General features: G+C 45.2%; 2 protein-coding genes across 6 annotated transcripts in view; one reads left to right on the plus strand and one right to left on the minus strand.

Moving 5' to 3' along the window:
* The window catches only part of Mgat4d (MGAT4 family member D), a 37,972-nt gene extending 35,605 nt beyond the window's left edge, over positions 1-2,367 (minus strand). The window contains exon 1 of one of the 2 annotated variants that reach the window (XM_059264325.1): positions 2,180-2,367. In XM_059264325.1, coding sequence (XP_059120308.1) covers positions 2,180-2,270 — 91 coding nt within the window. In that variant the 5' untranslated portion in view covers positions 2,271-2,367. The remainder of the gene's footprint in view (positions 1-2,179) is intronic. The other variant, XM_059264324.1, reaches the window with a different exon arrangement.
* Elmod2 (ELMO domain containing 2) lies at positions 1,978-27,359 on the plus strand. 4 transcript variants are annotated; one of them, XM_059264327.1, is made up of 9 exons: positions 1,978-2,245; positions 10,098-10,244; positions 12,922-12,950; positions 19,111-19,208; positions 20,835-20,964; positions 23,880-24,013; positions 26,024-26,092; positions 26,727-26,860; positions 27,200-27,359. In XM_059264327.1, the coding sequence occupies exons 1-9, from the start codon at positions 2,200-2,202 to the stop codon at positions 27,343-27,345; spliced, it is 933 nt and encodes a 310-aa protein (XP_059120310.1). In that variant the 5' UTR covers positions 1,978-2,199; the 3' UTR covers positions 27,346-27,359. The 4 variants fall into 4 exon arrangements, with proteins under 4 accessions (XP_059120310.1, XP_059120311.1, XP_059120312.1 ...); XM_059264328.1 differs by lacking the exon at positions 1,978-2,245 and adding an exon at positions 8,825-8,945; XM_059264329.1 differs by lacking the exon at positions 1,978-2,245 and adding an exon at positions 9,145-9,431.
* The last annotated feature ends 216 nt before the right edge of the window (positions 27,360-27,575 follow it).

Below are 27,575 nucleotides of genomic sequence, written 5' to 3' on the forward strand. Positions count from 1 at the left end.
TCTTTGTGGTATGGTTGAGCGTCTTTTGGGTATATGCCCAAGAGTGGTATAGCTGGGTCTTGAGGTAGATTGATTCCCAATTTTCTGAGAAACCACTGTATTAGTCAAGGTTCTCTAGAGAAATGGAACTTATGAATCTCTCTCTCTATGTATATATACAGGCAGCAGTCTAACAATGGTGGTTGTGAATGGAAAGTTCAAGAATCTAGTAGTTGGTCAGGCCCATGAGGCTGGGTGTCTCAGCTGATCTTTTGTATATGCTGGAGTCCGGAAGAAGGCTCCAATGCCACTGAAAAAATGGATGTGCTGGCAAGATGAGGACAAGCAGGTCAAAAGAACCAACCCTTCCTTCTTCCATTGTCCTTACACAGGCTGCCAGCAGAAGCGGTGGCCCAGATTAAAGGTGTGCCTTCCAGCCTCAAGGTCTGGATTAAAGGCATGTTGTCTTCTTGTCTCAAGATCCAGATCACAAGTATGCTCTCTATTTCTGGATTATAGTTCATTCCAGATATAGGCAAGTTGACAACCAAGAATAGCCATCCCAACTGCCATATTGATTTCCAAAGTGGTTGTACAAGTTTGCACTCTCATCAGCAATGGAAGATTGTTCCTCTTTCTCCACATCCTCTCCAGCATAAGCTGTCATTTGTGATTTTGATCTTAGCCATTCTGACAGATGTAAGATGGAATCTCAAAGTCATCTTGATTTGCATTTTTCTGATGGCTAAGGATGATGAATATTTCTTTAAGTGTTTCTCTGCCATTTGAGATTCTTCTGTTGAGAATTCTGCTTGATAAAAATTCCTAGCTGCAAGGGGCTATGGCAGAGGATCAACTCATTGAGACCGATAGGCCACATCAAGGAATGAGTGGCCAGATAGGAGACCCCTACCAAGACCCTAAAGCAGCCACAAGTAACCCCATCAAAGAGCCAACATTGAATGTTGGCTGCAGAAACATCATCCGGAGAAACCAAAACCATCCCTCTCCAAGCCCTCTGGGAACTCCTGTAGCAGAGAAGCACCAGAAAGGTACAGATGACATTTGCCAAAGGTGGCATAGTGGTGCCTGCCCATCAGAGGTCTTCTGTTATGTGACTTCATCCTCTGTGCACCAAGTGGCTGGGGACCAGTCTATGTATTTACCCTGTGACGCCTCCACAAGGACAACATGGCTGGAGCCCAGTAGTCCTTTCCTGTCCCTGCCAACATCTGAGATCACGCCGCAGTCCCACGCTTTAGCTATATTTGTTGCTGTTTTTCCCACTAGCACTGTGGAAACTCTACAGAAACGGGGGATTTCTGTCGTCACAGCCATTGATCTATTGCTTACAACAGAACAGCTCCCGACTCGTTCATTCCTTTACTCAATCTTTTTTTTTTTTTCAAAAAATATTTTGCATGCTTGCTCTGTGCCATACACTTTTTTTTCCTGGACACTAGGTTCAAATCAGGGGACAAAACAGACAAAAGTATCTTCACCTTTCCTGAGTTTAAATATTTTCAAATAAATCAATTAATACCACGAATCTACAGGAAAAACAAAAGGCTATCTGCCCATAAAATTAGTTGTTATTTATTTATTTATTTATTTAGTTAGTTAGTTAGTTAGTTATTTAGTTAGTTATTTAGTTATTGAGCCTATGTAACTCTGGCTGGCCTCGAACTCATAGAGCCTCCTGAGTGCTGAAATCAAGCGTCAGCTAGTTTTTAAAGGCAGCAAAGATTAGGTACAAGATCTGGTAGTCTTCCTGTAAGTGTTTCCAAATTCTCACTAATAACTTTTAAAGCTATTGAGAAAAGAGGAAAGATGTTGGTGTCTGGAACAGGAGATCTGGAAGAAAGAAGAGCAGGAGAGGAGAGGGACGCTTTGGAGGGACCCACTGGCCAGCGCCAGGGAGGTCAGAGGACCGGATCCATCAGTGTGCGTCCCACGGTGCCTCCCAGGGCCGGTTACAGGCCAACGGCCACAGGACGTGGGTCTGTGAGCTCCATCCGCACAGCCGGGGTGCGGCAGGGGGCCGCCAGGGTGTCCCTTCTCTCCCTTCCTTTGTGACATAGGCGGTGTGGCTCCCGAGGGAGGCAGATGGGGGACTGACCATCTCTGTCCCTGTCCCTGTCCCTGTCCCTGTCCCCGTCCCTGTCCCCCACTACTCCCCATCCCCCGACCCCGGGCTTACTGGTTTGGTTCATCTTGGAGATGCAGAAGCAGAAGCAAAAGAGCAGGACCGCAACGAAGGCGAACAGTAAGTTGATGTTCTTGGCCTTCATCGCGCTGGCGTCGCGGCAGGCTGGGGGCTGCACCCTGAGGCCGGACGAGCACGGCACCTCCCGGGAGAGCACGGCGCCTGTGTCCCCACGCGCTTGCGCCCCCTTCCACACGGGCCGTCGCAGGGTCCCCAGCGCTTTCGCCTGGTCAGATCGCGGTCGCTTCTTGAGATCACTTTATAACCCTCTAGCTAAGGCTGCGGGGTGGTTAAACGTGAGAAACTGTGGGCACCACCGACTTGGCGTATTTTCCTGAGAGAATTCACCAGATTTCGATTCACAGGTGAGAAACACACGGCACACCCGCGGAGCCCCTTCATCCGTGTTTCCGATTTGGCCTTTCCACTCTGAACTCTGTCGGGACTCGCGGGCAGTGTCGGGGTGATAAGCAATCTCTTTTCTGCAAGCGCATCCCAGGTTCTGGCCCCTTTGAGAGCTAAAAAAGATGTGGATATCCACCTGCTTGAGAATGCCATACTGAGTGCTAATGGCCGAGTTGAGAGCAGTGAGATCCTGAGACGAAGATGAACACTTGACCTTTCTGCTCCTCCGGCCCCTCTATTTCCCAGGCGTTTGCTAAGTGCACATGGCAGCTACAAGGCAAGCAGACCCTGCTAGGTCAGACACACAGTTGCCAGGCTATAGCCGTACAGAGAGCTGAGGGAAGGAAGGCTTCTGCAGAAGGGCATCGGGACAGCTTCTTGTGCTCACTGGAGCACCCACTCACTTGCTTTTGCAGCATTTCTGCTCGGACGTCTCACCTCAGTGTGTCCAAGCATCTCCCTCAAGCTCTGCATCTACAGAGGCCCTCAGTTTTATGAAATGGCGTTAGACCAATTGCCTTCACTGTTTTTACACCCCATCATTTATAAAATGCTTACAATCCTTAGAAACTTCTTGTTTCTAAACCCGTGTTTCTGTTGTTCCAGCCCTGACACCAACGTTGTGGCGGTGACATCCAAACTGGTCCCACTATAGCATCCACTCTCTGCGGTCCGCATTTCTTCCACTAACAGACGGTTTTTCCGCCCGTCATGCCTGCTTGAGTAGCTCCTCTCTTCCGGGGTGATAAAGCCCATGCAGGCTCTTCAACTGGTAACCAACCAAAAAACGAGCATTACTGTAAACATAACACAGAACAATATCAAACTGCCAGCGTCCAGTTTTCCGCAGGTTACCCAGTTTTCTGTCAGGAACTTTCTAAGCACAAATATTCCAAAGGATGCCACAAGGTGGCAGTATTGTGTTTCAACAACAACAACAACAACAACAAAACAAAAAAACAAAAAAACGTATTTGAATGGGTCCTGGTAAAAGAAAATTCCCAAATCCTTTGAATGTGCTGGAATCCTTGGGTCCCTATACTACACTTGGATCACTGTTCGTATATAATTTTCATAGCTTGTCAAACAGACTCTTGTGTGTTTTCTTCCTTTTCACTGGCAGGGCCCTGTAGGAAGAGCAATTTGTTATTGTTCATAGAATATCTCTGGAGTCCAAAGTTTTTTTAGGTCCATAGTGGTTAGCCAAAGTTAAATTCACAGGAATGGGCTCTGACTCCTAGCTGGATAACCATCCAGCTGGCTAGCCTTATCACTACAACTATCAAATCCTTCCGAAGGGCGAATCACCACAGTGCCTTCATCAACATAATAAACGCACTAGATTTTTATATAGTTACCATGTTTAGATATGGTCTCACAAGCCGTGACAACAATTGAAGAGACCAGATATCCTTGGGGAAAGGCCACAAACACACATTTGTGTAGCCAACCATGCTAGATTTTCTCTGAGTGAGGTCAGAGAGTTAGTCTGATTTATCACCCAAACAAAGCCCGTTCAGTTTGCTGGACTTCCTGTTCCGCTTACAGGATGCCTGGCACAGCAGTCACTTTCTTAAACCATGGTTATGTCACGATAGTCAAGAGTTACCTGCAAGAGCCACTCTCTTTCCTGGGCTATCTAGGTCAACAGAAAATAGAAGAGGAGATTAGGATTTCTGCTTCCATTTTTTTCACAAGGGAAGATGAGATTTCCTGTGTTCTTCAGGAATTTGGTATTGCCTGGCATTCACTATCAAGGAGCACTGGGACAAGTCGTAGGCCTTTCATTTTGATGGTCTTGTTGAAACTACATGAAGGGCCTTCTCTGTCTCATAAAGGCATTTGAATTTAAGATGGTAATGACAAGGACCTTAACCATGTTCTTTCTAATTTTGTAACCGGTAAAATCAAGAGCTAGATATATCATTTCTTTCTCTGAATTGTCATAGTGATTTGGTGCTATGCATTGTACCTTTTTCATATCCTAAACTTCCATTTTCTTACCTTAATGTTGCCTGTTTCCTGTCCTGCTGGGATGTGAGTATACCTTCCATCATTGTTATGGTCCATTCAGTCTGTTTCCTACCATCCTTCCCGGCTCAGTACTGACTATGCCATACACCCCTGGACTCTCCACACAAGTCAAATGATAATTTCTTCTCGTCTTAGCTACTTTACAGTAGACAAAACACCTAACCAGAGAAACTCAGAGGACAAAGGCTTGTTCTGGCTTGCAGTTCCCGGGGGAGGTAGGCCATCTCGGTGGAGAAGGCAGGAACGCGAGGCAGTCAGAAAGCAAGACCAGGGAAGCAAAAACCTCAAAGCCCACCCTGGGACATACTTCCTTCAGTCAGGCTCTGCCCCCATCAAAGGCTGCACAACCTTCCCAAGGACCGCCATCCGCTGGAGACCAAGCATACAAATCCACGAGCCTGTGGGGGACATTTCACATTCAAACCACAACATTCCTCCGAATGCACTTTATGTAAGAGGTGGGTTAAAACCACCGGAGCTGGAGAAATGTCTCAGAAGTTAAGAACACCGGCTGCTCTTGCAGAGGACCTGGGTTTGAGTCCCAGCATGCACAGCGGCTCACAACTGGGTATTACTCCAATTCCAGGGGATCTGACACTCTCTCCTGGCCTCTGGGGACACCAGGCATGCAAGTGGCTCAAAGAAAGACATTCAGGTGGAACACCAACACACATACAACACAAATCTTAAAGAAAATCTAAAAAGCCTCACCTTTGCTAAAGAGTACACTCTCTCTGTTCTGAATTCTGCATCTGTAGCTTTGAAAGCGTGGATAGAAAACATTTTAGGAAAATATTTGAACAATATAGACTTTCCCCTTGTTTTTGCTAAAATAACATTATAAATATTTGCATACTATTTGCATTATTCTAGGAATAATGGGATATATAAAAGTCACTTGTATTTATGTCAGCAGGTGGCAGAAGTCTGTAGATCACACTACCTTATTTTACATCAAAGGCTTGAGTATCACAGTACCACAGACTTTGGTGTCACATGAGTCCTAAGGAAAATCCCTCATAAATACTGAGGGATGACATTTTCATCCTGGGACAAAGTTTTCTGCACCCCAAGTTCATGCACAAAGGAACAGCGCTGTTCAATTTGGTCCTCTGTGGACCAAATGCTTGAGCTCTACCAAGCAGATGGTTAGTGGCTGTGTCAGGCGGTTCTTGCCATTCAGCAGTCTCTCAAACCAACAATTCTATGGTTTTTTAATCTTTAGAAATGTAGATGCAGCAGTGTGGCTAAGAACTATAACCAAAGGCTGGGAAAATAAGTCAGTGAGTGCTTGTCATGGCAGCATGGCTACCTGAGTTTCCACCCCAGCAACTACATAAAAATCCTGTTAGATCCTCATGCACCTCTAAGTCCCAGAGCGTGGGAGGTGAAGACGTGAACATCCCTATAGCATGTTGGCCAGCCAGGCTGTCTAAACTGGTGAGCTCTATGTTTGGTTAGAGATCCCATCTCCAAAACTAAGGTGGGAAAGCAATGGAGGAAGAGAGCCTGGTGTCTACTTCTGGTTCCTACCTAATACACACACACACACACACACACACACACACTAATCAGACAGACTTCATCATAATGTAGCCTTTGGCTTTCTTTTAGGTATCTGTTAAGGTCTGAAAGGGCACATAGTTTAATGGAGAGACCTAGAGAGCAGGTGAAGAAGGTTCTTTTTTCATCTGGGAGTCAGAATCCTATCTTAGAACTTTGCTGCTTCTTAGCTGGCCCCATAGAAGAATAAAGTCAAAGGATGGAAATGCAGTGAGCATCCTCTCCTGGGAACAGTGAGGATTTAATAGATATGAACACACACACACACACACACACACACACACACACACAACACACACACACACACACACACACACACACACACACACACACACACGTAAACCCAGACACAGCTGCAAAAAGAAACAAAAATCTGGCTAGGGAAAATCCCTTGGTGGAAGGAAACTGGCAGCCAGCGTCTGGGGAGGGATGCAGCTGGCCTGCAAAGATCCAGGGGTAACCAGGGGCAGACAGATATTTCTTTACATCTCCCCACCTTTACACAGAGAGCTGTGGACCTGCCTGTGAACTTTTGGTGGGCTCTGGGTTCTTCCCCTACCCCATTCATTTGACAGCTCTTTCTCAATTGATCCTAATTTTTCACCCTGTGGGCATACTCATTTTCAAGATTTGCCACTCAGGTCCTGGTTGGTAAACTATAAATTTGGACGCTCAGAGGTTGCAGAAACAAAACCACTTACTGTGGGAGCCTACAGAAGAGGAAGGCTGCCTTCAACACTCCCCTGGGATAGATTTACTGGAGGCTCGGCTCCAGAGGCTTCTCTTCGGCCCTGGGCAGGGAGCTCACTTGAGCCACCTCTAGGATATGACCAGCAGCTGCAGGCAGAGGGACTGATGGCTACAAGACTACGATCTGGCCACAGAAGGGAATTACCCCCGCAGCTGCTTCCAGCCTCCTCCACCCACTGCTTCTCAGACCTACTCTTCTCTAGACTTCCAGACTTGAGGCTTCAGAGCTTCAAGCCTCCAGGCTTTGCCGCTGCTGGTCCAGTGACCTGCCAGGCTGTGACCTGCCAGGCTGTGTGCTTTCAGGGGCTGACAACTCTATTGAGAGTTCAAATGTCTCCATTTGAATAGTAAAATCCTGCATGGCGATGTGTTTAGTCTTTATCTTGTTAAGCGTTTTAATCCTAGAGTGACAATGAAGTCCGCCTGTTTGTACTCTTTGCTGCCTGCCCACTCCATCCTTGGAGGGCTGGACAAAACCTGGAGACAGGAGGGAGATGGTCTCCACCAAACATTTCACTTCCATTGGGCAAAGATGGTGGCTTCCGCGTCCTTCACCGGTTTCTGCTCTACAAGTAGAATCCACCTTTAAAACGGTGGTTGAGTAGTGGGAAAGTGTGTACTGCTCACTTAATTCGAGTTAACAAGGAGATGAATGGAGCACAGACAAGACATTGGCCTCAATGTGTCTGGAAGTATACGGAAGCGACAGTGGTCGCCTTTGAGCAAGGGGAATAAGGAGCCAGGAATCTTGGTTAGGTGGGAGGATACTTTATTTACTTTTTGAGACAAGACTTTATGTTGCCAGGCTGGCCTTGGTCTCCCAATCTTCCTGCCTACATTGCTCTCTGGCTGGGTTTACAGGCATGCATTACCATGCCCAGTTCAGGGACTTCTTCCGTTTCAATTTATTTTTATTGTATGATATCTTTTGTACTTAGCCTTTTTTCCACTTTGCTCTTTCTTATCCAACCCTCCGACCCCTGACTGTTCCATCAGCATTTTCAATATGCTCCTCATTCAAGACCTCTACACTTACTGTCCACATGGCCGCTGTCACGGCATACTCCTTCATTTCATCCAGCAAAGCTTATTCTTACTTTGCTGACTCTGCTGTATGTAACTCTTCCCCTGCTCCCTAATCCCCCTAACTAATCTCCCAATAGCTTTGTTAGGCAGCTTCACCTGGTACAATCTATGTTTTTGCCAGTTCGTTTAGTGTGCAGTCCCTTGTAAAGACAGCCTGGCACAGTATACTAGCTAATCAACCGTACCTTTGGGGGCTTTAAAAAATGTGCACAAAGAAGAAAAACAAGAAAAAATAACAAAGAGAAGAAAAAAAAACAGCAAATAAAACAAAAGCAAAAAACAAAACAAAACAAAAAAGTGCACAAATTATTCTTCCAGTAGAAACAATAATTAATAATTAAGAAATGAACGTCTGATGAGTTGATTGTTCAACGTTCATTTTCAGAGGAAAAAGTCCAAACTTCGCAACTTCTCATTGCACACAGGCCACGTAAATGCCTTTACGTCATCCATAAAGTCCCTTCGAGCCAAGTTTCCTTTGTGCCTCATAAAGAGGGGAAACAATCTCTTCACAGATTAGGAAATGTAGGTGAAAGTGCTGTTGTCATACCCGCGGTGGAAGAGCCACTGAATGCCCTGAGCAGTTTCCAGGCGGCGTTCTCCGGGGCCACGTTGGCGCTGGGCGTGGCAGCCGGCCCCCGTTGCCAGGGGAACCGTCCGGCGTCTGGCGCTCCAGCCCGCAGGCCCTCCTTCCGCACCGGTGATAAACGGGAGCACAGACCAATCGAAAGAGGACGGAGAGGCGGGGCTCGGAGTCCGGCGACGCCTCCCCCCTCCCCCCGCCCTGGCCTCCTGTCCCGACTTCCGGGTCGCGGTGTTTGCAGGGAGTGCTCCGCGTAGAGCGTCGTTTCCGTTGCCGGTGTTTGCAGCTGGGGGAAACCGAGGCAGCGCCAGCTTCCCCTAGTTCTTCCGCTCCTGTGAGGTGGCTGCTGTTTTAATTTTCTCTCACCCTGCGTTGCTGGTGTGCAAGCCTCGCCGGGGTCCTGCGGATAATCCGCAGGGTGCAGGGGCCGTCGGGGCTTTGTGCATTCCCGCGCGCGCGAGAGGGGCGGGACGGCGCGGTGCCCAAGGGGCTCGCGCGACCTCCCGAGGCCCCGGGGCCCGCGGCCGCCCGCCGGGACGGCCTGCCGGTGCCTGGCACTTCTGCCGCCTTGGTCCCGACAGGCGCGGACGGGATGACTCATTTTAAAGATCCAGATCCGCGCGTCTGGCACCGGCACCGGGTGCCCTGCCCGGCGGGGATTTCGAGTTTGACAGCTCCTCGGGCCCCGGCGCAGAGAGGGTGTGTCTGCAAATCCCAGGGCTGGAAAGCAGGCGAGGAGCGTTTTCCTCTCGGTCCCCGGCATCCCTCCTCCCCTTCGTTTAGCACCCGAAGAGTTTTCGTCTAAGATCCAGTTGTATCAAGTGTGTAGGTTTTGCGGGATTTTTTTTTTTTAACTTTTTGGTATTTCTGCCTTTCACCTATTGACTGGAAAAATCATGAATTCGTCAGGATGCCATCTGCTCGGTTTTCAACCTGTATGCTGCAGTTTGTAAGCCGCTTGTGGTGTTCTCATTTGTTGGCGTCAGCTAACTGAGACAGCTGGGACACGCTCTGCACCAAGGCTAAGACGAGCTCATTCTTGGGGATCCACATCTGATGTGTGGTTGATTTGAAATTGTTGCTCGGTTGGTCCTTCTATTCTCGAACTGTTTAGTTCCAAGTTTTAAGGGATGAAAAACAGAAGTAGGAATCCAAAATATGAAATATTATTATTTGGTAAACATGTAAGGTGGTTATTGTTCTTTTAAGCCATTAAATATTTTGGCCAATTTTTCCTACTTTTTTACAACTTTTTTAAAAAGTGACCATTTGGCTTAGAGATAAATTGACCATTTTGTTAATCAGTATTTAATCTATGCTATATATTGTTTCTTTGCCTGACTGATTAAACACTGTCACAAAATAGACACAATAGAGTAATAGATTTTATTATAATTTGGGATCTGGGGAGTTGGATGAACTTAATTTGCTTTTCAGTTTTAAAATTCCAGTTTAAGGTTTTTAAGCTTGTGTTCTTATATCCTTTTCCAGAAAAAATGTTTATTTCTTTGTGGGAGTTCTTCTATGGGCACTTTTTCCGATTTTGGATGAAATGGGTCTTACGACAGATGACTGGAAAATGTGAATTGCAGCGAATTTTCGACACCTATGGAGGTGCACAGAGGACATACAGGATAGGTAATGCCATTCGAAATCGAAAAATTGAAGGTTAATAAAAACGTTATTGAATTCTTTCTGTCTATCCAGTGGTAATGTACTTGTGTTATTGCACCTGAGTTTCGTAAGCTTTGTGGTCTTTGAATCCTTCTCACTGTACTACTGACTACTGAACATTGAAAAGTTGTATATAAAAAGAAACTTCTTATATCTACCCATATCTACCCAAAGAATGAATCTTTGGAGTTTCTTAAAAATGTATCAGTTAGGCCGGGCGGTGGTGGCACACGCCTTTAATCCCAGCACTTGGGAGGCAGAGCCAGGTGGATCTTTATGAGTTTGAGGCCAGCCTGGTCTACAGAGTGAGATCCAGGAAAGGCACAAAGCTACACAGAGAAACCCTGTCTCGAAAAACCGAAAAAAAAAAATGTATCAGGCCGGGCGGTGGTGGCGCACGCCTTTAATCCCAACACTCGGGAGGCAGAGACAGACGGATCTCTGAGTTTGAGGCCAGCTTGATCTACAGAACTAGTTCCAGGACGGGCTCTGAAGCTACACAGAGAAACCCCGTCTTGGAAAAAAACAGCAACAAACAAACAAAGAAGTATCGATTATTCTTCAGATTATACTGAACGGGCAGACTGCTCATTGATCCTAGGAAAGATTATTAGAACCTACCTGGGCCAGGCTCTCAGTGATAGCCACATGGTTAGTGAGCACTTGAAGTATTCATGATGTCGACTGAGTTGAGCTGTACCCATAAGGTACACACTGGATCTCAAAGTCTTTGTATGAACAAAAGTGTAAAGATGTCACAATTGTATTTGTAATATGTTGAAGTAATAATATTTTGGATTCGTTAAGTTATACAGATTGCATGTATTTCTTTTTGATTTAATGGAAATTTTTATGGTATATGGGCTCATTTTGGCTTGAGTTGTATTTCTGCCAAATGACAGTTTTTCAATGTTTAATTAAAAATATTACTGTGACTTCAAACTCAGATGGTTGAGAAATGTGGTCTGAAGTCACTTTAGGCCTAGCAAGAAAGACCTGGGCAGAGCCACAGCTCATGATGTTGTGCTAAGTGGAAAATTGAGAATTAACCAGTTCCTATTTTGTGTTGATCAAGAATGCTTCAAATGAGGAATCAATATCCTTGGGGCCAAGGGAGTGAGGCCCAGGCAGTGGGCCCTGTGCCCAGGGTGGCATTGGAAGAATGGCAGAAGGTGTTTCGTGGCCACTAGTGCACACTCCCTGATTTCCCCTCTTGCCTGTTGAGAAGATCCAAGTGCCTCTTGATACAGGTTTCTGAGGGCTGCACTGGTTGGCACTTTACAGTATGTGGAAGAGCATTTTCAAGGCTTTACTTTGAGGCAAAAAACATTTTTCTTAAAATTATCAAAAGGAGAGCATTCTCAGTGTACCAGAACTTTTTTTTTAAAACAGACAAACAAATGTTCTTGACATTCTTGGAACAAAAGCCAGGGATACGGAGCCTGTTTGCTCTTTGGCCAGACAGTCTAGGTTCTGCTCCTTTGTTCCCGTGCTGTTCAGTGGCTGGCCACTCACTCGGGCTGATGCTGGAGAGAAGGTAGTGGAGAGCACAGTCTCCAGATGCTGGAGAGAAGGTAGTGGAGAGCACAGTCTCCAGACGCTGGAGGAAGGTAGTGGAGAGCACAGTCTCCAGACGCTGGAGGAAGGTAGTGGAGAGCACAGTCTCCAGACGCTGGAGGAAGGTAGTGGAGAGCACAGTCTCCAGACGCTGGAGGAAGGTAGTGGAGAGCACAGTCTCCAGACGCTGGAGGAAGGTAGTGGAGAGCACAGTCTCCAGATGCTGGAGGAAGGTAGTGGAGAGCACAGTCTCCAGACGCTGGAGAGAAGGTAGTGGAGAGCACAGTCTCCAGACGCTGGAGGAAGGTAGTGGAGAGCACAGTCTCCAGATGCTGGAGGAAGGTAGTGGAGAGCACAGTCTCCAGATGCTGGAGGAAGGTAGTGGAGAGCACAGTCCCCAGACGCTGGAGGAAGGTAGTGGAGAGCACAGTCTCCAGACGCTGGAGAGAAGGTAGTGGAGAGCACAGTCTCCAGATGCTGGAGGAAGGTAGTGGAGAGCACAGTCTCCAGACGCTGGAGAGAAGGTAGTGGAGAGCACAGTCTCCAGATGCTGGAGAGAAGGTAGTGAAGAGCACAGTCTCCAGACGCTGGAGAGAAGGTAGTGAAGAGCACAGTCTCCAGACGCTGGAGAGAAGGTAGTGGAGAGCACAGTCTCCAGATGCTGGAGGAAGGTAGTGGAGAGCACAGTCTCCAGACGCTGGAGAGAAGGTAGTGGAGAGCACAGTCTCCAGATGCTGGAGAGAAGGTAGTGAAGAGCACAGTCTCCAGACGCTGGAGAGAAGGTAGTGGAGAGCACAGTCTCCAGATGAATGTCTGAGATCTGAGCCGTTGGTGGACACCCTCACTCTGGCGGTCTGCGTAGAAACAGAACATTTGGGGAAACTGATTGACACCATCTGGGTGCTGTGTTTGGGGGGTCATTCCACCTTCTCTGTCCTGTAAGACTTTGAGATGGCTGCTCCTGTAGAAATTATATTTTAAACTGTGAGAGTGACTTATCATTGCTGTTATATTTTTACTATTTGATTTTGGTCTAATTCAGAAAATACATTGAAGTGATAACTTTTTTTTTTTTTAATTTCAGAAAATTCCTTGACATATTCCAAGAGTAAGGTAAGGGCACATTAAAATGCTAATTATAGAAAACTTAACCTAAGCATATTTTTTCTTTAAAAAGAACACTTTGATTTTAGGATTATATTTACTGTTTTGCTATGAGAAACTGTGAGTTAAATTTTCTCATTTTAGAAGTAGTAATTAAGTTTTCAAAATACTTTCTGTGTTTTGGTAACAGAAGAGTATTTCAACTCTGTGTCCTTTTCTGAGGCTTTCCTGTTTATTTTGCAGTAGCAGTTTGTAGCTTTTGGTAGACCAGTATCTTAGAGAAAGCCCTCCCCATGACTGTGTCCTCAGGGTAGGTTGTGTGAGAGAAGAGCAAAGCAGTTTTGGGTGGAGAAGACCTTGCGTGTTTACCTTTTGATCTAAAGTGAGTCCCGGCTCACGCCATGTGGCTGTCGCTTTTGCTATGTAAGAAATGAACACAAGGCTGCAGGGGGGAAAGCCATGTTGCTGTGTGCTCATGCGCACGTGGGTCCCCTGCAAAGGCCCTCCATCAGGTGGGTGTCTCCTCACGTCTGTCCCACTTGTCTTACTGTAGGCTCCAGGTGTGGGACTCAGTGGGCAAGAGGGAATGGTCTCCTAGTAACTCCCTAGAGGCCCACAGACTGTGCCATCTCTGTGTGCATCCACGGGTGTAGATGAGTGGCCAAGTGCACAGCAAAGACTCCTCAAATGCCTTCTGCACCCCCGAACGCTAAGGCAGGCAAGTGGTTGTATACCTGACTTGCGGTTGATGGAAAGTCAGGACCAGTATGCCAGTCTGCCATGCGTTAGTCACAGCTTTTGATGCTGCATTAGTTGGAAAACCAAGAACTATCCAGCTAGAGTTAACATTAGGTCACAGTGTTTTCTAAGAATTACTGGTGTGGCAGAGACACACTCGCAGGCCATGGAGACCGTTGTTTGAAACCGTGTTAAACAGTGACAGAGGATAGAAAATACTTAGAAATGACTGTTCACAATAAGATGAAATATCATTTTATGACATTTTTAGTTCAGTTAGCTATGTGTATATCTGTGTTTTAGATATCCATATATATGCTTGAACTTGGTCATAATGTAAACTGTGAATCATAATAAACACATGTGCATGACTCTGTCTTCGAGTGTTGGTAAGAGTTGCTGCTGGAAACAGAAGGGTGTTGGATTCTGCAAGCTGATGCGCTTCTTTCTGGAGAGTTACCGCTAAAGTGGGGCTTGCTCGTTTAGGTACAATCTCATTTATGAGTTAAGTGTATGAGAACAAACAATTCGTATCCACGTAGATGAACACTGGGAGGAGTATAGAGATGTCTTTTGTTCACAATCCTAAAGTGATTTGTTTTTTCCATGAGAATGTGACATCTGAAAGTTTGAGTGTTTCTGCTCTAGCTCTTGTTTAATTCGCATGCATGCACACACACACACACACACACACACACACACACACACGCACACACACGCACGCACACGGACACAGACACGGAGTTCTTGCCGTTGAAAGGTAGCAGGCAGATCCCCACAGCAGCCTGGTGCATTGTAGCAGACCTACTTGGACACACCATATTTCAGAACTGTTACAACAGGTTCAAACTCAGCAGCCCCAACCCTCTGGAAGCTTGTTGGAATGTAGGCACTGGGCCCCACTCCAGAAATCCTGATTCTGTTTCTGATATATTGGTTCCTTGGTGACACTGTCCTGCAGGCCAGAGCCCTACTTGGAGGGACAGCCCTGTGTCCTGACTGCTCCCATTCTTTCTGTAAGAAGCCGTGTACTCTACATGGACCAATGGATGGGGAGCAAGTGGTGTTTCCTTGTGCCATAAGTCTGGGAGTATTTGAGAATGAGTCGCCCTCTGGCAGGTGCTTTCTTGGGGCTGGAAAGCACATTGTAAAAGTGTGACAGTTCCTCATACCGTCCTGTTGGCCCCAGCATTTGCCCAGCTCTGAGGAGTGTGTCCCTCTCATGTTTGACACCTGCCGCTGCCCTGTCTGTGCCCTGCTGCTCCAAACCAAAGCACCACCTGCCACCGGGCCTCTGCCATGAGGGCCAGAGTGTGGGTTCTCCCATCCAAAGCTTAAGTTGCGTCGTCTCCAGTTTCGTTCAGTTCCGACCTCCTGAGCACGCTGACCACTCTCTGCTTGGAATTGTAGCCCTCAGCCTCCCTGTCCTTTTGCCTGCCTTGTGCAGCGTTTTACTTTTTAGTTCTCCATTTTCTCCTGCCCCAAAGAGAAAAAACGAAGCATAGTGTTGGTCGTTTACGTCTGTACACCCCCCCCCCCCCCCCCGAGCCCGCACCAGTTCCTAGTGTGTAACACGCTCTGAGGTAAACAGAACGAGAATGAGTGCTTTGGAAGTGCAGGCTCTGCGTTCTCCACATGGACGTGTGCTGTTTGCTCCCTTTGCTAGTTCTAGTGGAGAAGGTACAGAATCTGAACTCAGCACCCGTGCTGCGGCAGAGACTGGGGATCTCTGAGGATCAGCTGCAGCAGCGTCTTGTGGTCCCGACACTAATAGTGAGATTTTATGTCTGTTCCAATTCAACTAGATAGAAGGAGGAGAGGAGATAAGGTACGGGTGAGTCTCGGCAAGGATTTGATGACCACATTTCCGCCTTCTCCCAGGGTCTTCAGTAACTGATAAAGAAGCAGTTCTCAGTAGGAGTAAAGAGTGATGCAGAGGAGGAAGGTATAAACAGGCTTAGAGCAGTGGGTCCACCTTCCTGATGCTGCCACCCTGTAATACACCTCACGTTGTGGTGACCCCCAACCATACAGTTATTTTCCTTGCTACTTCATAACTGTAATTTTGCTACTGGTATGAATCATAATGTAAATATCTGATATGCAGGATATCTGATATGCGACCCCTGTGACAGGGTCCTTTGACCCTCAAGGTGGTCGCAACTCTACAGGAGTGTATTAAATAAACAGAAAGTAACATGCTAATTTTTACCTTATTTACTAGTTTTTTTTTTTTAAAAATCTCACTTGAAATATAAATGTTCAAGTTGTATTCTTATGATCTCACCGTTAAGAAAGTAAAATACTGCTGGGTGGTAGTGTACACTTCTAATCCCAGCACTCAGGAGGCAGAGACAGGTGGAGCTCTGTGAGTTCCAGGACAGCCTGGTCTACAGAGGGAGTCCCAGGACAGGCAGGGCTACACAGAGAAACCCTGACTCAGAAAACAAAAGAAACAAAAAAGTAAAACCCTGGTGTTTTGTAGGACACTGTAAAGAGAGCAGCTAACAGTCCCTGAAGACTCAGTTAAATCACAGATGCTTTGTTGGCTCGAAGCCTGAACTCAAAAGCAAGTTTGTTAGTACACATGCAATTTGTGCACATTTTACACATTATATTTACTTCAAGAGGAAAATCTAATTCTGGTCTTGTGGAATTTCCGTTGCCTACCTCTGCATTTTATTACATGAGAAGAAATCTGGACAAAAATTCTGATTTTATTGCTTCCTACTTGTTCGACTTCGTACAGTTTGCTTGTCCTCTCATCAGCACCATGTGATGTCTGAGGACTAGAGACAGTAATATGAATCAGCATAAGAAAATACATGTTGGTAATATTGATGATAGTATAATTAAACCAGTGGACACTACAAGAATTTGAGAGGATTAAAGCATCCATGAAACCCTCTTACGTATTTAAATACTTTGCATTTCCAGTGCTTGTTATGAATAACAGCAATTTCAATCTATTAAGGCTTATGCCCAACAGTAATCTCAAAGGAAGGTTGTGTTGGGTTGTAAATTGTTTGACAGTTGAAACTTCTTTGATTGTTAAAGATTAAGTCTTGCTTACTCAGTTACAGACTAGGGACTGTTTATAATTTACATCCTGTGGCTGCTAAAATATGAAAATCTTCAATATCTGGACTATAAACATTGCAGTAATCCCAAAGAATTTGGTAGGAAACAGAGAAAGAAAATTGAACTGAAATCACAACATTGGCTTAGCTTACCAAAGCAAATTTAGAAGACCTAAACCAATTATCTCTATTTACATCTTCAGAAATCTGAGAAGAAACTAAGCATAGAGCAAATTGAAGAACTTATAAAATAAGGCAAAAAAATCAACGAAATAGTGAAACAGACAAAAGTAGACACTGCCAACAAACTCAGAAGCCGATTCTTTAAAAAGATTAATAATATTGATAACCTCTAATAACTGATCAAGTATGAGAGAAAACCAATATTCCCAGTGTAAAGAAAGGTAGAAAAGATGTCACCATATTTCTAGATTCTGGAGTTCTGTGAGCAACTTGATGCTGGTAAATCCTGTCTATTAACTAATATGAAAATAAACAAAAAATCTCGGTGGCCATATATTCAAAAAAAGAAATGAACTTTCTTATTTAAAATGTTTTCAAAAATCTCCAGCATTGGCCTGACTATTCTCTTAGGGAAGATGTCTGGGCCTTTGTGTTTGTATTTTGTGAGTGTTTGCCTCCTCCATGCAGGCCTTTGCACACACTTGGGACCCACAGTGGTCAGAGGAAGGCATCAGATCCGTGGAGCTGGAGTAACAGATGGTTGGGAGCCACCGTGTGGTTGCTGGGAACCAAACCCAGGTCCTCTGGAAGAGCAGCTGGTACTCTTAACCACTGAGCCTTCTCTCCAGCCTGGCCTAATTAATTCTTACCAAACATTTATGGAAGAGGAAACAGTGCCACTGTTCACAGAAAGTCCTAGGATATACAGGTGAAATAAGCATTTTATTTTTTTTTGAGGACAGACTAAAACCAAATAAAGACATATAAATAAAAAGTACAACTCAGTACACTTTGTGAATATGATGCAAGAATCCTTACAAAACATCAGCAAATTGATCCTAGTAACACATTAAAAGGATAACATTATGATTGAAGTTTAAAATCAGAATAATTTATTACCACATTAATAGAGTCAGAAAAATATGATTATTTTGATAGATACTGAAAAATCTGCTCATGATTAAAAACTCTGTCCCAGCTAGAAGAGCCACAGCTCCCTCAGTCCACTGGAGGCCGCAGACAGCCTGCAGCTGGCCTGACAGAAAACTTTTCTGTAGTGAATGTTTTACCACATTTAGTTGGAAGCATGACAGATACGCTGTGTTGAGCATCATTGTACTGGAAATCCTGGAACCACAGTCAGCAAGGAAAAACCCAAGACATAGTCGTCCAGAAAGACCTCTTAACAGAGATGCAGTCTGAGAATGTGGACAGTCCTGGAGTCCTCCGAGGCCCTGCTGTGTGTTAAGAAGCAAACTGAACAGTCAGCAGCAGGTAGCTCACTGCCATCCATGGTAGCAACGAACTTTTGGACCATGAAAGAGCAGTGCCACCTACCACAGCAGCCAGAAGTGCAGAACCCCCTGGGGGTTTTAGTGAAACCCTTGGTCTTCAGCCCTAAAACTTGTGGAGAGATTGTTGAGAAAAAAAATAAATGAAATGAAGCCTGGTATTCATCACTGAAAAGACTCATTATTACTAAAATGTTAATCCAGATTGACCTATGAGTTTGTGAAGTTTTAATCCGAATCTCACTGAGTATGTTCTGGAGCCACCAACACGCTCATCTGGAGACTTATGCAGAAATGGAGGGAGGGGCTCAAACGGTCTTTTTAAGAGAGCTGGACAAATCGAGGAAGTTATCAGAAGACCAGAAGCAGGCCGCACAGAATGATCACCTTTTCAAGGTGTTGACACAGTTCTCTGTGGGAAGAAAAGCTGCCAGTGAGGGGCCCTAGAGAACTGGATGCAGGAAGGGAGGGGAGGATGGGGACAGGAAGTCAGCTCTTAGAGCCTGCTGCTGCTCCTTTTTAAAATGCTAACATCTTTTTGACAATTTCATAAACATGTGCAGTGTTTCGTGACCATATTCTTCCCGTGCTCCTCTCTACCTCCTGTACGTATGTGCGTGCGGGTCTTCCCCAGCAGCCCCTCCCACTTCCATGACTTCTTTCTTTCTTTTCCACCCACTGAGTTTAATTAGGGTTGCTTTTCTGAGTGTGGGTAGGAGGCTTTTAGAAAACCACAAAGATATACATGATTCCAGCTCTCGGGAGATCTGAAGGAAATGTGGTTGGTTTCTTTTTGTAAAGTTGATTATGTATCAAAACAGACTTCAATGTCAGTTCTTGGGGAAGTCTCTCATTCAGCTGTTTCTCCATAACTAGGTCCTCCAGAATGCAACACGAGTTGCTGAGAGTGAACTGGACAGATGTGTAGCAGACATAATGAAGGAAAAGAACATCTGCCCCGAGAAAGACACCAGGTGCGTGCTCCCTCTGTGACTGAGTTGTGCTCTGTAGCCTGCCATGCAGAGCCCTGCTCAGATGGACTGGGATGGGGAAGGCTTGTGGGTGATGTAGCTTTTCACTCTCACCCCATGAGCACAGAGGTCCAGTGTGCTGGTCGCTGCACTGAGGTCCAGTGTGCTGGTCGCTGCACTGAGGTCCAGTGTGCTGGTCGCTGCACTGAGGTCCAGAGTGCTGGTCGCTGCACTGAGGTCCAGAGTGCTGGTCGCTGTACTGAGGTCCAGTGTGCTGGTCGCTGCACTGAGGTCCAGAGTGCTGGTCGCTGCACTGAGGTCCAGAGTGCTGGTCGCTGTACTGAGGTCCAGTGTGCTGGTCGCTGCACTGAGGTCCAGTGTGCTGGTCGCTGTACTGAGGTCCAGTGTGCTGGTCGCTGCACTGAGGTCCAGAGTGCTGGTCGCTGCACTGAGGTCCAGAGTGCTGGTCGCTGCACTGAGGTCCAGTGTGCTGGTCGCTGCACTGAGGTCCAGTGTGCTGGTCGCTGCACTGAGGTCCAGTGTGCTGGTCGCTGCACTGAGGTCCAGAGTGCTGGTCGCTGCACTGAGGTCCAGTGTGCTGGTCGCTGCACTGAGGTCCAGTGTGCTGGTCGCTGCACTGAGGTCCAGTGTGCTGGTCGCTGCACTGAGGTCCAGTGTGCTGGGCACTGCGTGGGCTACAACCGCACAGGAGGACTGAGCCAAGTCCTCCCACTCAGACCCGTGCTGTTACTCTCCCGAGGTTAAATGGCTTTGGCCACTGTCCTTCCTGCCCTTCAGAGTTTGGTTTCTGTGTCCTCTTCAAGGCCCCAGTGTGCGCCACTTGCTCTGAGTCCTCACGCTGCCCTCTGTCCTTCGTCAGCAGGCTGCACTGTGGCCTCCTGTGGGCAGTGTAGTCTTGTTCTCCAAGCGTCACCAAGGGGCCAGCCAGATAGTGGTGGGCACACCAAAGGGCAGCAGCATATCGAAGGACTAGATGTCTTCTGTGCTGTAGTAATAAGTGACATCAGTAGATACACTTGTGAGGGAGGTGAAGGTAGCTTTGGGGATGTGACAGTGGTTAGGAAATGAACCCCTGGGGTAAGAGGCATCAAAGCCACAAACCCCACAGGGAGTCAGTGCCTTATAGTTTGGTCTGAGGGTTATTTCAGACAGGATGAGGCTAGATCTTCTAGATGTTGATGGACTGGAACTTGAAGTGCTCTCTCTTGGGAATTAAAGCTTAGTGTGCCGTTATAGAGTAGAGTTACTGTAGAAAGCATGTTGGTCCAGGGAAAGTAAGCCTGTATTTGGAGAAACAGATAACTTGTTGTGGGTTGTTCGTATCCATTTAAAATACTCTTGTTGCTGTGGCAGTAAAGATTAGGAGATGTGTGGACTGCTCAGAGAAAATGTGTGAATGAGCAATGGAGTCAGTCACACATGGCATGCGTTCAAAGCCCTGTTTTCCCACAGTCCTGTGTGATGTTCTGTGTGGCCTTTGGTACATCTTGTGTTAAATTGAAAGTCAGAGAACCGCTCTAAATGGATGTGTGAACCACAGGAACCACAGGCCTTCCTTGCTTTATTGTGATAAGAGGTCTGATATAAACTAATAATTTCTCCTTTCAGTTTTCAAATCTGCATGAGGACATGCTTACTGCAGATAACTGGCTATAAGCAGCTCTACCAGGATGTAGAAAACGTGAGGAAAAAACCCTATGATTCTGGCAATGCACAGCATGAGAAGCTGCTCCTTAAGGTAGGCGCTGGCTCGGTGTGCAGGGGGTCAGCTTCAGCTGGGAGAGTAGTGCGGGTTCTGGAGGCTTATATGGTCCACCCATTTGTTTGCCTCTTAGAGAATGTATGTTAGACTTCACTGATAGGCAAAGATTGTTGGTCAATAACTCTTACTTGATAAGTATCTTTTAGGATATATTCAAGTAAATAATGCTTCTGATGTAAGTTATCCATTCACAAAAGGGGGGTCTCTTCCACCTCAAGGCAGGGGTACCCGGGCCCCAGAGCCTCTGTTTATCTAGTTTGTTATGGGCTTTCCCTTGGTAGCAATGAAACTGTGGAAGTAGATGTCTCCTTTGCACAGCATTGTGGCAGACTTCTGGGACCAGGACAACATCAGTCAGCAAATACTGCCATAGTAGACTCCAACTGTAAGAAAGGAGAGAGCTTCCCGTCACCTGCTGCTGATGTGAAAGTGTGAGCGTGGTGGTGTGTGTGTGGTGGCAGTAATGTGTAAAAGCTGACGCCTAGAGAAAGGGCTATCTACCATGCAGTCTGGCCCTTCATGTAGGGATGAGGATTCCGAGGCCCCAGGGGATGGTCTGGCTTGCTTCTGGTGCTAAAACCCAGAGCAGGGAGAGAGCTGCTCCTGCCCATCTTCTGCCAGGTCACACCGCCTTCAGGAGGGCTGAAGGGATGGCTTTACAAAACACTTTCTTTCTTTCATACTTTTGTCCTTTTCTTCCCCTTCTCCCCCTTTTTCCCTCCCCCCTTTTCTCCTATCCCTCATCCTCTCCACTTACCTCCCTCCTCCCTGTTTTCAATAGAGATTCGCGTGGTGTGCTTAGTATTGATTGGCCCTCCCTCCCTGCTCCGCCCTCTGCTCCCATCCCTGCTTGGACTTTCTGTCCAGTCTTCCACTCTCACCTCACATGCATTGTTAGCATATACTGCACTCGGAGTTAGGACTTGACAACCAAAAGTCCTATGGAAAGTAACGCTGGGGACATCTACGAAAGATCAGATGTTTAAAACAGCAAAACTAGGGCTGGAGAGGGGGCTCAGCACCGAAGAGTGCTTACTGCTATTGCAGAGGACCCAGGTTCAATTTCCAGCACCCACATGGTGGATCACAACTGTCTGTAATGCCAGTTCCAGGGGATCTGATGCCCTCTTCTGGCCTTGGAAGGCATGAAGCACACACATGGTGCTCATCAACACATTCATAAACATAAGATGAAAATAAATAAGTCTAAACAAATAAGAAAACTGTTTTTTAGGAAAAATGTAAATAAACACTTTATCTAATTGTAAAATTAAAATAAAACTTGATTTTATTTTGAGATTAATAAAGAGTTATTGTGTGGGTTGGGCTTATATTTGAAGTGATTAAAAGCATGCTAGATGACTACTCCTCATCTTCATTCACCTTAATTTGAGACGCTTTCTGGGTCACACCTGCCTTCATGAAGGCGTAAGACCCATGTCCTAGTGCCCTAGTCAGGCAGCTCTCCCGCGGCTGCTCATTAAGCAGGTCAGCTCTGGAGGTAGAGTGGCAGTTGCTGGCTGAGGTTTACCACACTGCTCAGCTGTCCTGGGAAGAGAACTGTGGGAATGAAGTAGTTCTAAGTGTAATCCAAAGACGTACGTGCTCACCTGCTTTTGGCAGTGTCTACTTTTGGGATACAAGCTTCCACCTTAACCTTATGAAATCAGAATCTCCAGGCTGCAGCCCATAATTGTATTTATGGATATTAGATTTTGAGTATTAAAAGCTGAATATGATGGCATGTACTATAATCCCAGAATTTTGAAGATTGAAGCAGGAGGATTGGGTTCATGAACATCCTAGCTACCTAACAAGACGCCATCTCCATAAACAAGCAAATAACTGAAAACTGAGCAGTAGTGGTTTACACTGCAGCCCACATCGAAAGCCTTATTGCTGTGGTCACGTCCTCGTCAATGTCAACAAGCTAGTAAGAGAGTGGGTGAGATAAAGTCCAGTCCAAGAGTTAGATTTAGCGTCAGGGCCAGGATTCTGGGAGGCCACAGCCTTGACAGGTTATTAGGTGACAGGACACTCTTTGTTAATTATTTTTCATTGACTGGTATGTTCATATCTAACAGAAGGAAAGATTGTTAGTCAGTAACTCTTGATAACAACTTAGTGTTAAAAGATTCTACTTATTTACAACCAAGCCATTTTTTCTTTTAAAAATTAAATTTTATGAAATAGTTTCTCGAGTGCTGGAATTAAAGGCGCGCGCCACCACCACCCGGCTACCAAGTGAGTCCCAGGAAAGGCACAAAGCTACACAGAGAAACCCTGTCTTGAAAAACCAAAAAAAAAAGAAAGAAAAAGAATTTATTTCTCTCTCTCTCTCTCTCTCTCTCTCTCTCTCTCTCTCTCTCTCACACACACACACACACACACACACACACACACACACACACATCTCTTGAGTTTTATTAATATTCTTCATAGTCCCCTCCCTCAGACCTATTTTATTTTATCTTATTGGATTAAAGATTAACCACCCAATGTTACAGTAGAACCTAGTCAAGACAAATTATGGGTCCATTTACCCAAGACTGCTCTTAAGCCGTTTAATTCTAGGAGATATATATTTATATCTAATACTATATATATATATATATATATATATATATATATATACATATATATATTAGTAAACCACATTGCTCTAGATTTCCGTGTTTTTTTACTTTTAAAAAAATGATTCTTTATGACAGTCTTTCTGGTTGGACTAGATATACCATGTTTAAAATGCAGTCCTTGTGGTCTTAGAATTTGTCTAAAAGTTGTTGAACTGAAAGTATTAAATTATGACTTATCTAATCTAAGAAAAGGAAAATGTCCCAATAAACCAAGAACACCACTATTATTTGTAACACCAAAGCATGTTTGTGCAGCTCTGGAATCTTCTGATGCCTACGGAAAAGTTGAAGGCCCGAATCTCCAAGCAGTGGGCGGACATTGGTTTCCAAGGTGATGATCCCAAAACAGACTTCAGAGGCATGGGCATACTTGGCCTAATCAATCTTGTGTAAGTGAAATAAGTTTCCTTTCCTTGGCTGAATGAAATTCTGTGTAATTTCCAGTTTCTCTTTATTCTAGTGAAAATTGACCTGCTGTTTCTTATTGACTCTAAGTTTTTATAACTGTAGTGTGCATGTTTGCTAGGATGCTGTTAACAATTAGAAGATGTACGTGTGTGTGTCTGTGTGTGTGTGTGTGTGCGCGTGCGCGTGTGACTACTCACCAGTGTGTGCAATGCATCCCTCCTCCCTGCTCTTTCCAGCCTCACTTCTGACACCTGCTTAAGCATTTGCCTCTTGGAGAATATTATGAACACTCCTTTCTGTTTCTGCCTCTCGTTTCCACTGGGTGGCTCTGATTCCGTTTGGGAAGACAGACTAGGGTTGGTGACATGCTCCTCATTGCCCCTTGGCAGTTGACCTGAACCTCTCCTATCATGGCTGTGACACTTGCCTTTTCCCTAGTTCTCAGCCCGTGTGCATGACATCCCAGAATATGCACTAGGAGTCACAGCTGATAGCTAGCACTTCTAGTAAGTAACTGGAAGAATGAGATCTTATACCAGTGGGTCTCAACCTGTGGGTCATGACCCCTGTTTGTGTGGTGCACATATCAGATATTTACATTATGATTCAGAACAGTAGCAAAATTACAGTTATGAAGTAGCAACAAAATAATTTTATGGTTGGGGTCACCAGCATTAGTGGATCACAGCACTAGCAAGGTTGAGATACAGGCCTTCTATAGTTATGCAGGTGTGCAGACTACAATGTTTCAGTTTTTCTGTGAACTGTGATTTACAGACTATAAATAATGTAGAGAATGGGAAGCCAGTAATTTCTTTGAATATTTTTTTCTGGTTTTTTTGAGACAGGGTCTCTCTGTGTAGTCCTGGCTGTCCTGGACTCACTCTGTAGAGCAGGCTGGCCTTGAACTCGCATAGTTCCGCCTGCCTCTGCCTCCTGAGTGCTGAGATTAAAGGTGTGTGCCACCGCTGCCCAGCTCTTCAGATAATTCTTACTGTGAAAAAAATCTGAAATTGAACTAAGAAAATATTGAGAAAAAAATATGTAGGTCAATATGGATAAAACTTGGGGAGAAAGATATGCATAATGAGATTTCAAGATATATATTATTTTACATTATAAAAGTATGTATGTTTTGGTAATGTCTAAAATCTTAGAAGTTCTATATAATTCTGCTTCCTAAGGATAAATTAACTTCCCCGTGTCCGTCAGACGAGTAAACTGAAGCCTGGGGCTTGAGTAATTGACCAGAGTCTGCTCTAGCCCTCTGTCTTCACTGTGTTCAAGGCATGGCTGATGTGAAGATGGCCAGGACTCACATCTTCTGTAATGTCTGCTCGTCAGCAGGGGGTTAGAAATACACACCCACTTGTGGCAGAAAGCAGACAGTGAAGGGTGGCCCAGCAGGTGCCTCTGAGTATCGTGCAGGACGAGAATTAGCAGGTTGCGAACAGGAACTTAGGACTTTGCTTCTTTTGTAAGTAAATAGGAAATCCCTTTGTAGGTGAGTTCTCTGTAAAATACTCTTGCCCAGAGCCAGTCTGCCTGCGTTCCCTGACAGGCCTGACTCCTTAGGATTGAGCCATTGAGGTGACCTGAGAGGGAACGGAGTGGCTGTGGGAGTGAGGCTGGTGTGAGTGTGGGAGTGAGGGCTGGTGTTGTGAGTGTGGGAGTGAGGCTGGTGTGAGTGTGGGAGTGAGGGCTGGTGTGAGTGTGGGAGTGAGGGCTGGTGTGAGTGTGGGAGTGAGGGCTGGTGTGAGTGTGGGAGTGAGGGCTGGTGTTGTGAGTGTGGGAGTGAGGGCTGGTGTTGTGAGTGTGGGAGTGAGGCTGGTGTGAGTGTGGGAGTGAGGGCTGGTGTGAGTGTGGGAGTGAGGGCTGGTGTGAGTGTGGGAGTGAGGCTGGTGTGAGTGTGGGAGTTGCTTGCACTGAAGGTTTTATGTTACTTGTGATTGGAGCATTTTCATTTCCTCATTTTCCTTGAACTTGTTTAGGTATTTCAGTGAAAAGTACACCAGTGAGGCGCACCAGATTCTTTCCCGTTCTAATCATCCCAAATTAGGGTAAGCTGGACAAACGTTAAAAAAACTAGACTCTTGCAATAAAAATGACTATATAAATCTTAAAATGATGTTATTTTAATAAGTGATAACTATAAAAATGATATTAGTAACTATTTTAAAGAAAAATCATAAATGTTCTATGTATTCCAGTAAATTTTATCATATGATATAGTTTATAAAACAAAGATGGAAGGGCCCATATTTTTTTCAAAAACTATTTCAGAGTAGGAGTAGAAACTAATTGAAATAGGAAAATCAGAGTCAGCTTTGAAAATGGTAAAGGAAATGTAAATTGAGGCTTTGTTATTAGCTTTATATTGCTTTATATGTAATAATCAGAACAGTGAAGCTTGGTGAGTGAAATTAGACTTCCCTCTCTGGGTTTTTTTTTTTAGTTGTTATATGGTAGGAACTTTTATTTTTACTTCTTAGCTTCTATTCAGAAATTAACAACCTTCAAAAAACAAACGCTTTGGATCTTTCTGACTGTCTAAATATAGAGAGATTATGGCAAAGTGCATCCTACGTTAGGCCAGCGGCGAATCCATTGGAGTGAATTAGTAAGTTACTTATGCACTGTACACTTGTTGCGGGCCGTTGGCTAGCTGTGTAACTGGTGATGTTTCTGACGTAGGTACTCTTATGCAATAGTTGGGATCAACCTCACAGAGATGGCTTATAGCTTACTCAAGAGCGAAGCCTTGAAGCTTCATCTCTACAACTTCGTTCCTGGGATACCAACAATGGAGCACTTCCACCAGTTTTACTGTGAGTATTAGAAGGAGTCAGTACCAGAGCGTTGTTAACTCCCAACAAGGCAGGATGTATAGTTTTTAGCCTAATGCCTCTGAAGTACAGAGTGTATGCTCATCCTTCTATTGTTTAAGATCTATGAAATCCAGGAAAGTAATGGGAGATGGATCTCTTAGTGCGTTTTGTACTTTACTTTCCATATTTGAGCAAAGATTGTCAGGCTTGCCAGCCAAGCAGCCTTACGCACTGAGCCAACTCCCTGGCAAGGTGGATGTAAACTTTCTGAAGATGAGATGCTCTAAATATAATTTTATTCCTGTGTGGTTTTTTTATTTGTGTGGTTTTTAATTGCAGGTTACCTTGTCTGTGAATTTGACAAGTTTTGGCTTGAAGAAGAACCAGAAAGCATTATGTACTTCAACTTGTACAGAGAGAAGTTTCATGAGAAGATTAAAGGACTCTTAATGGATTACAATGCTGTACTCACTTTGAAAACATGAAACATCATAGTGTCTTCTCTTTCTACCATGTTTTGCACATACAGCAGAATTTATATGTTATAGAAATTATCTGATCAACTACACTCTTATATATAATTTCCTACAAAATACTTGAGAACTCTATTTAAGAAAGCTAGTGGACAATCAGTGTATGTTTACAGTTGTTTATACACTGTTCTCCACAGGTTCTGCACCCTTCCAAAGAGCCCTTCTGGAGTCACGTAAACTAC

This window comes from Peromyscus eremicus, chromosome 5 (genome assembly GCF_949786415.1).
Source record: "Peromyscus eremicus chromosome 5, PerEre_H2_v1, whole genome shotgun sequence".
Classification (NCBI taxonomy): domain Eukaryota; kingdom Metazoa; phylum Chordata; class Mammalia; order Rodentia; family Cricetidae; genus Peromyscus; species Peromyscus eremicus.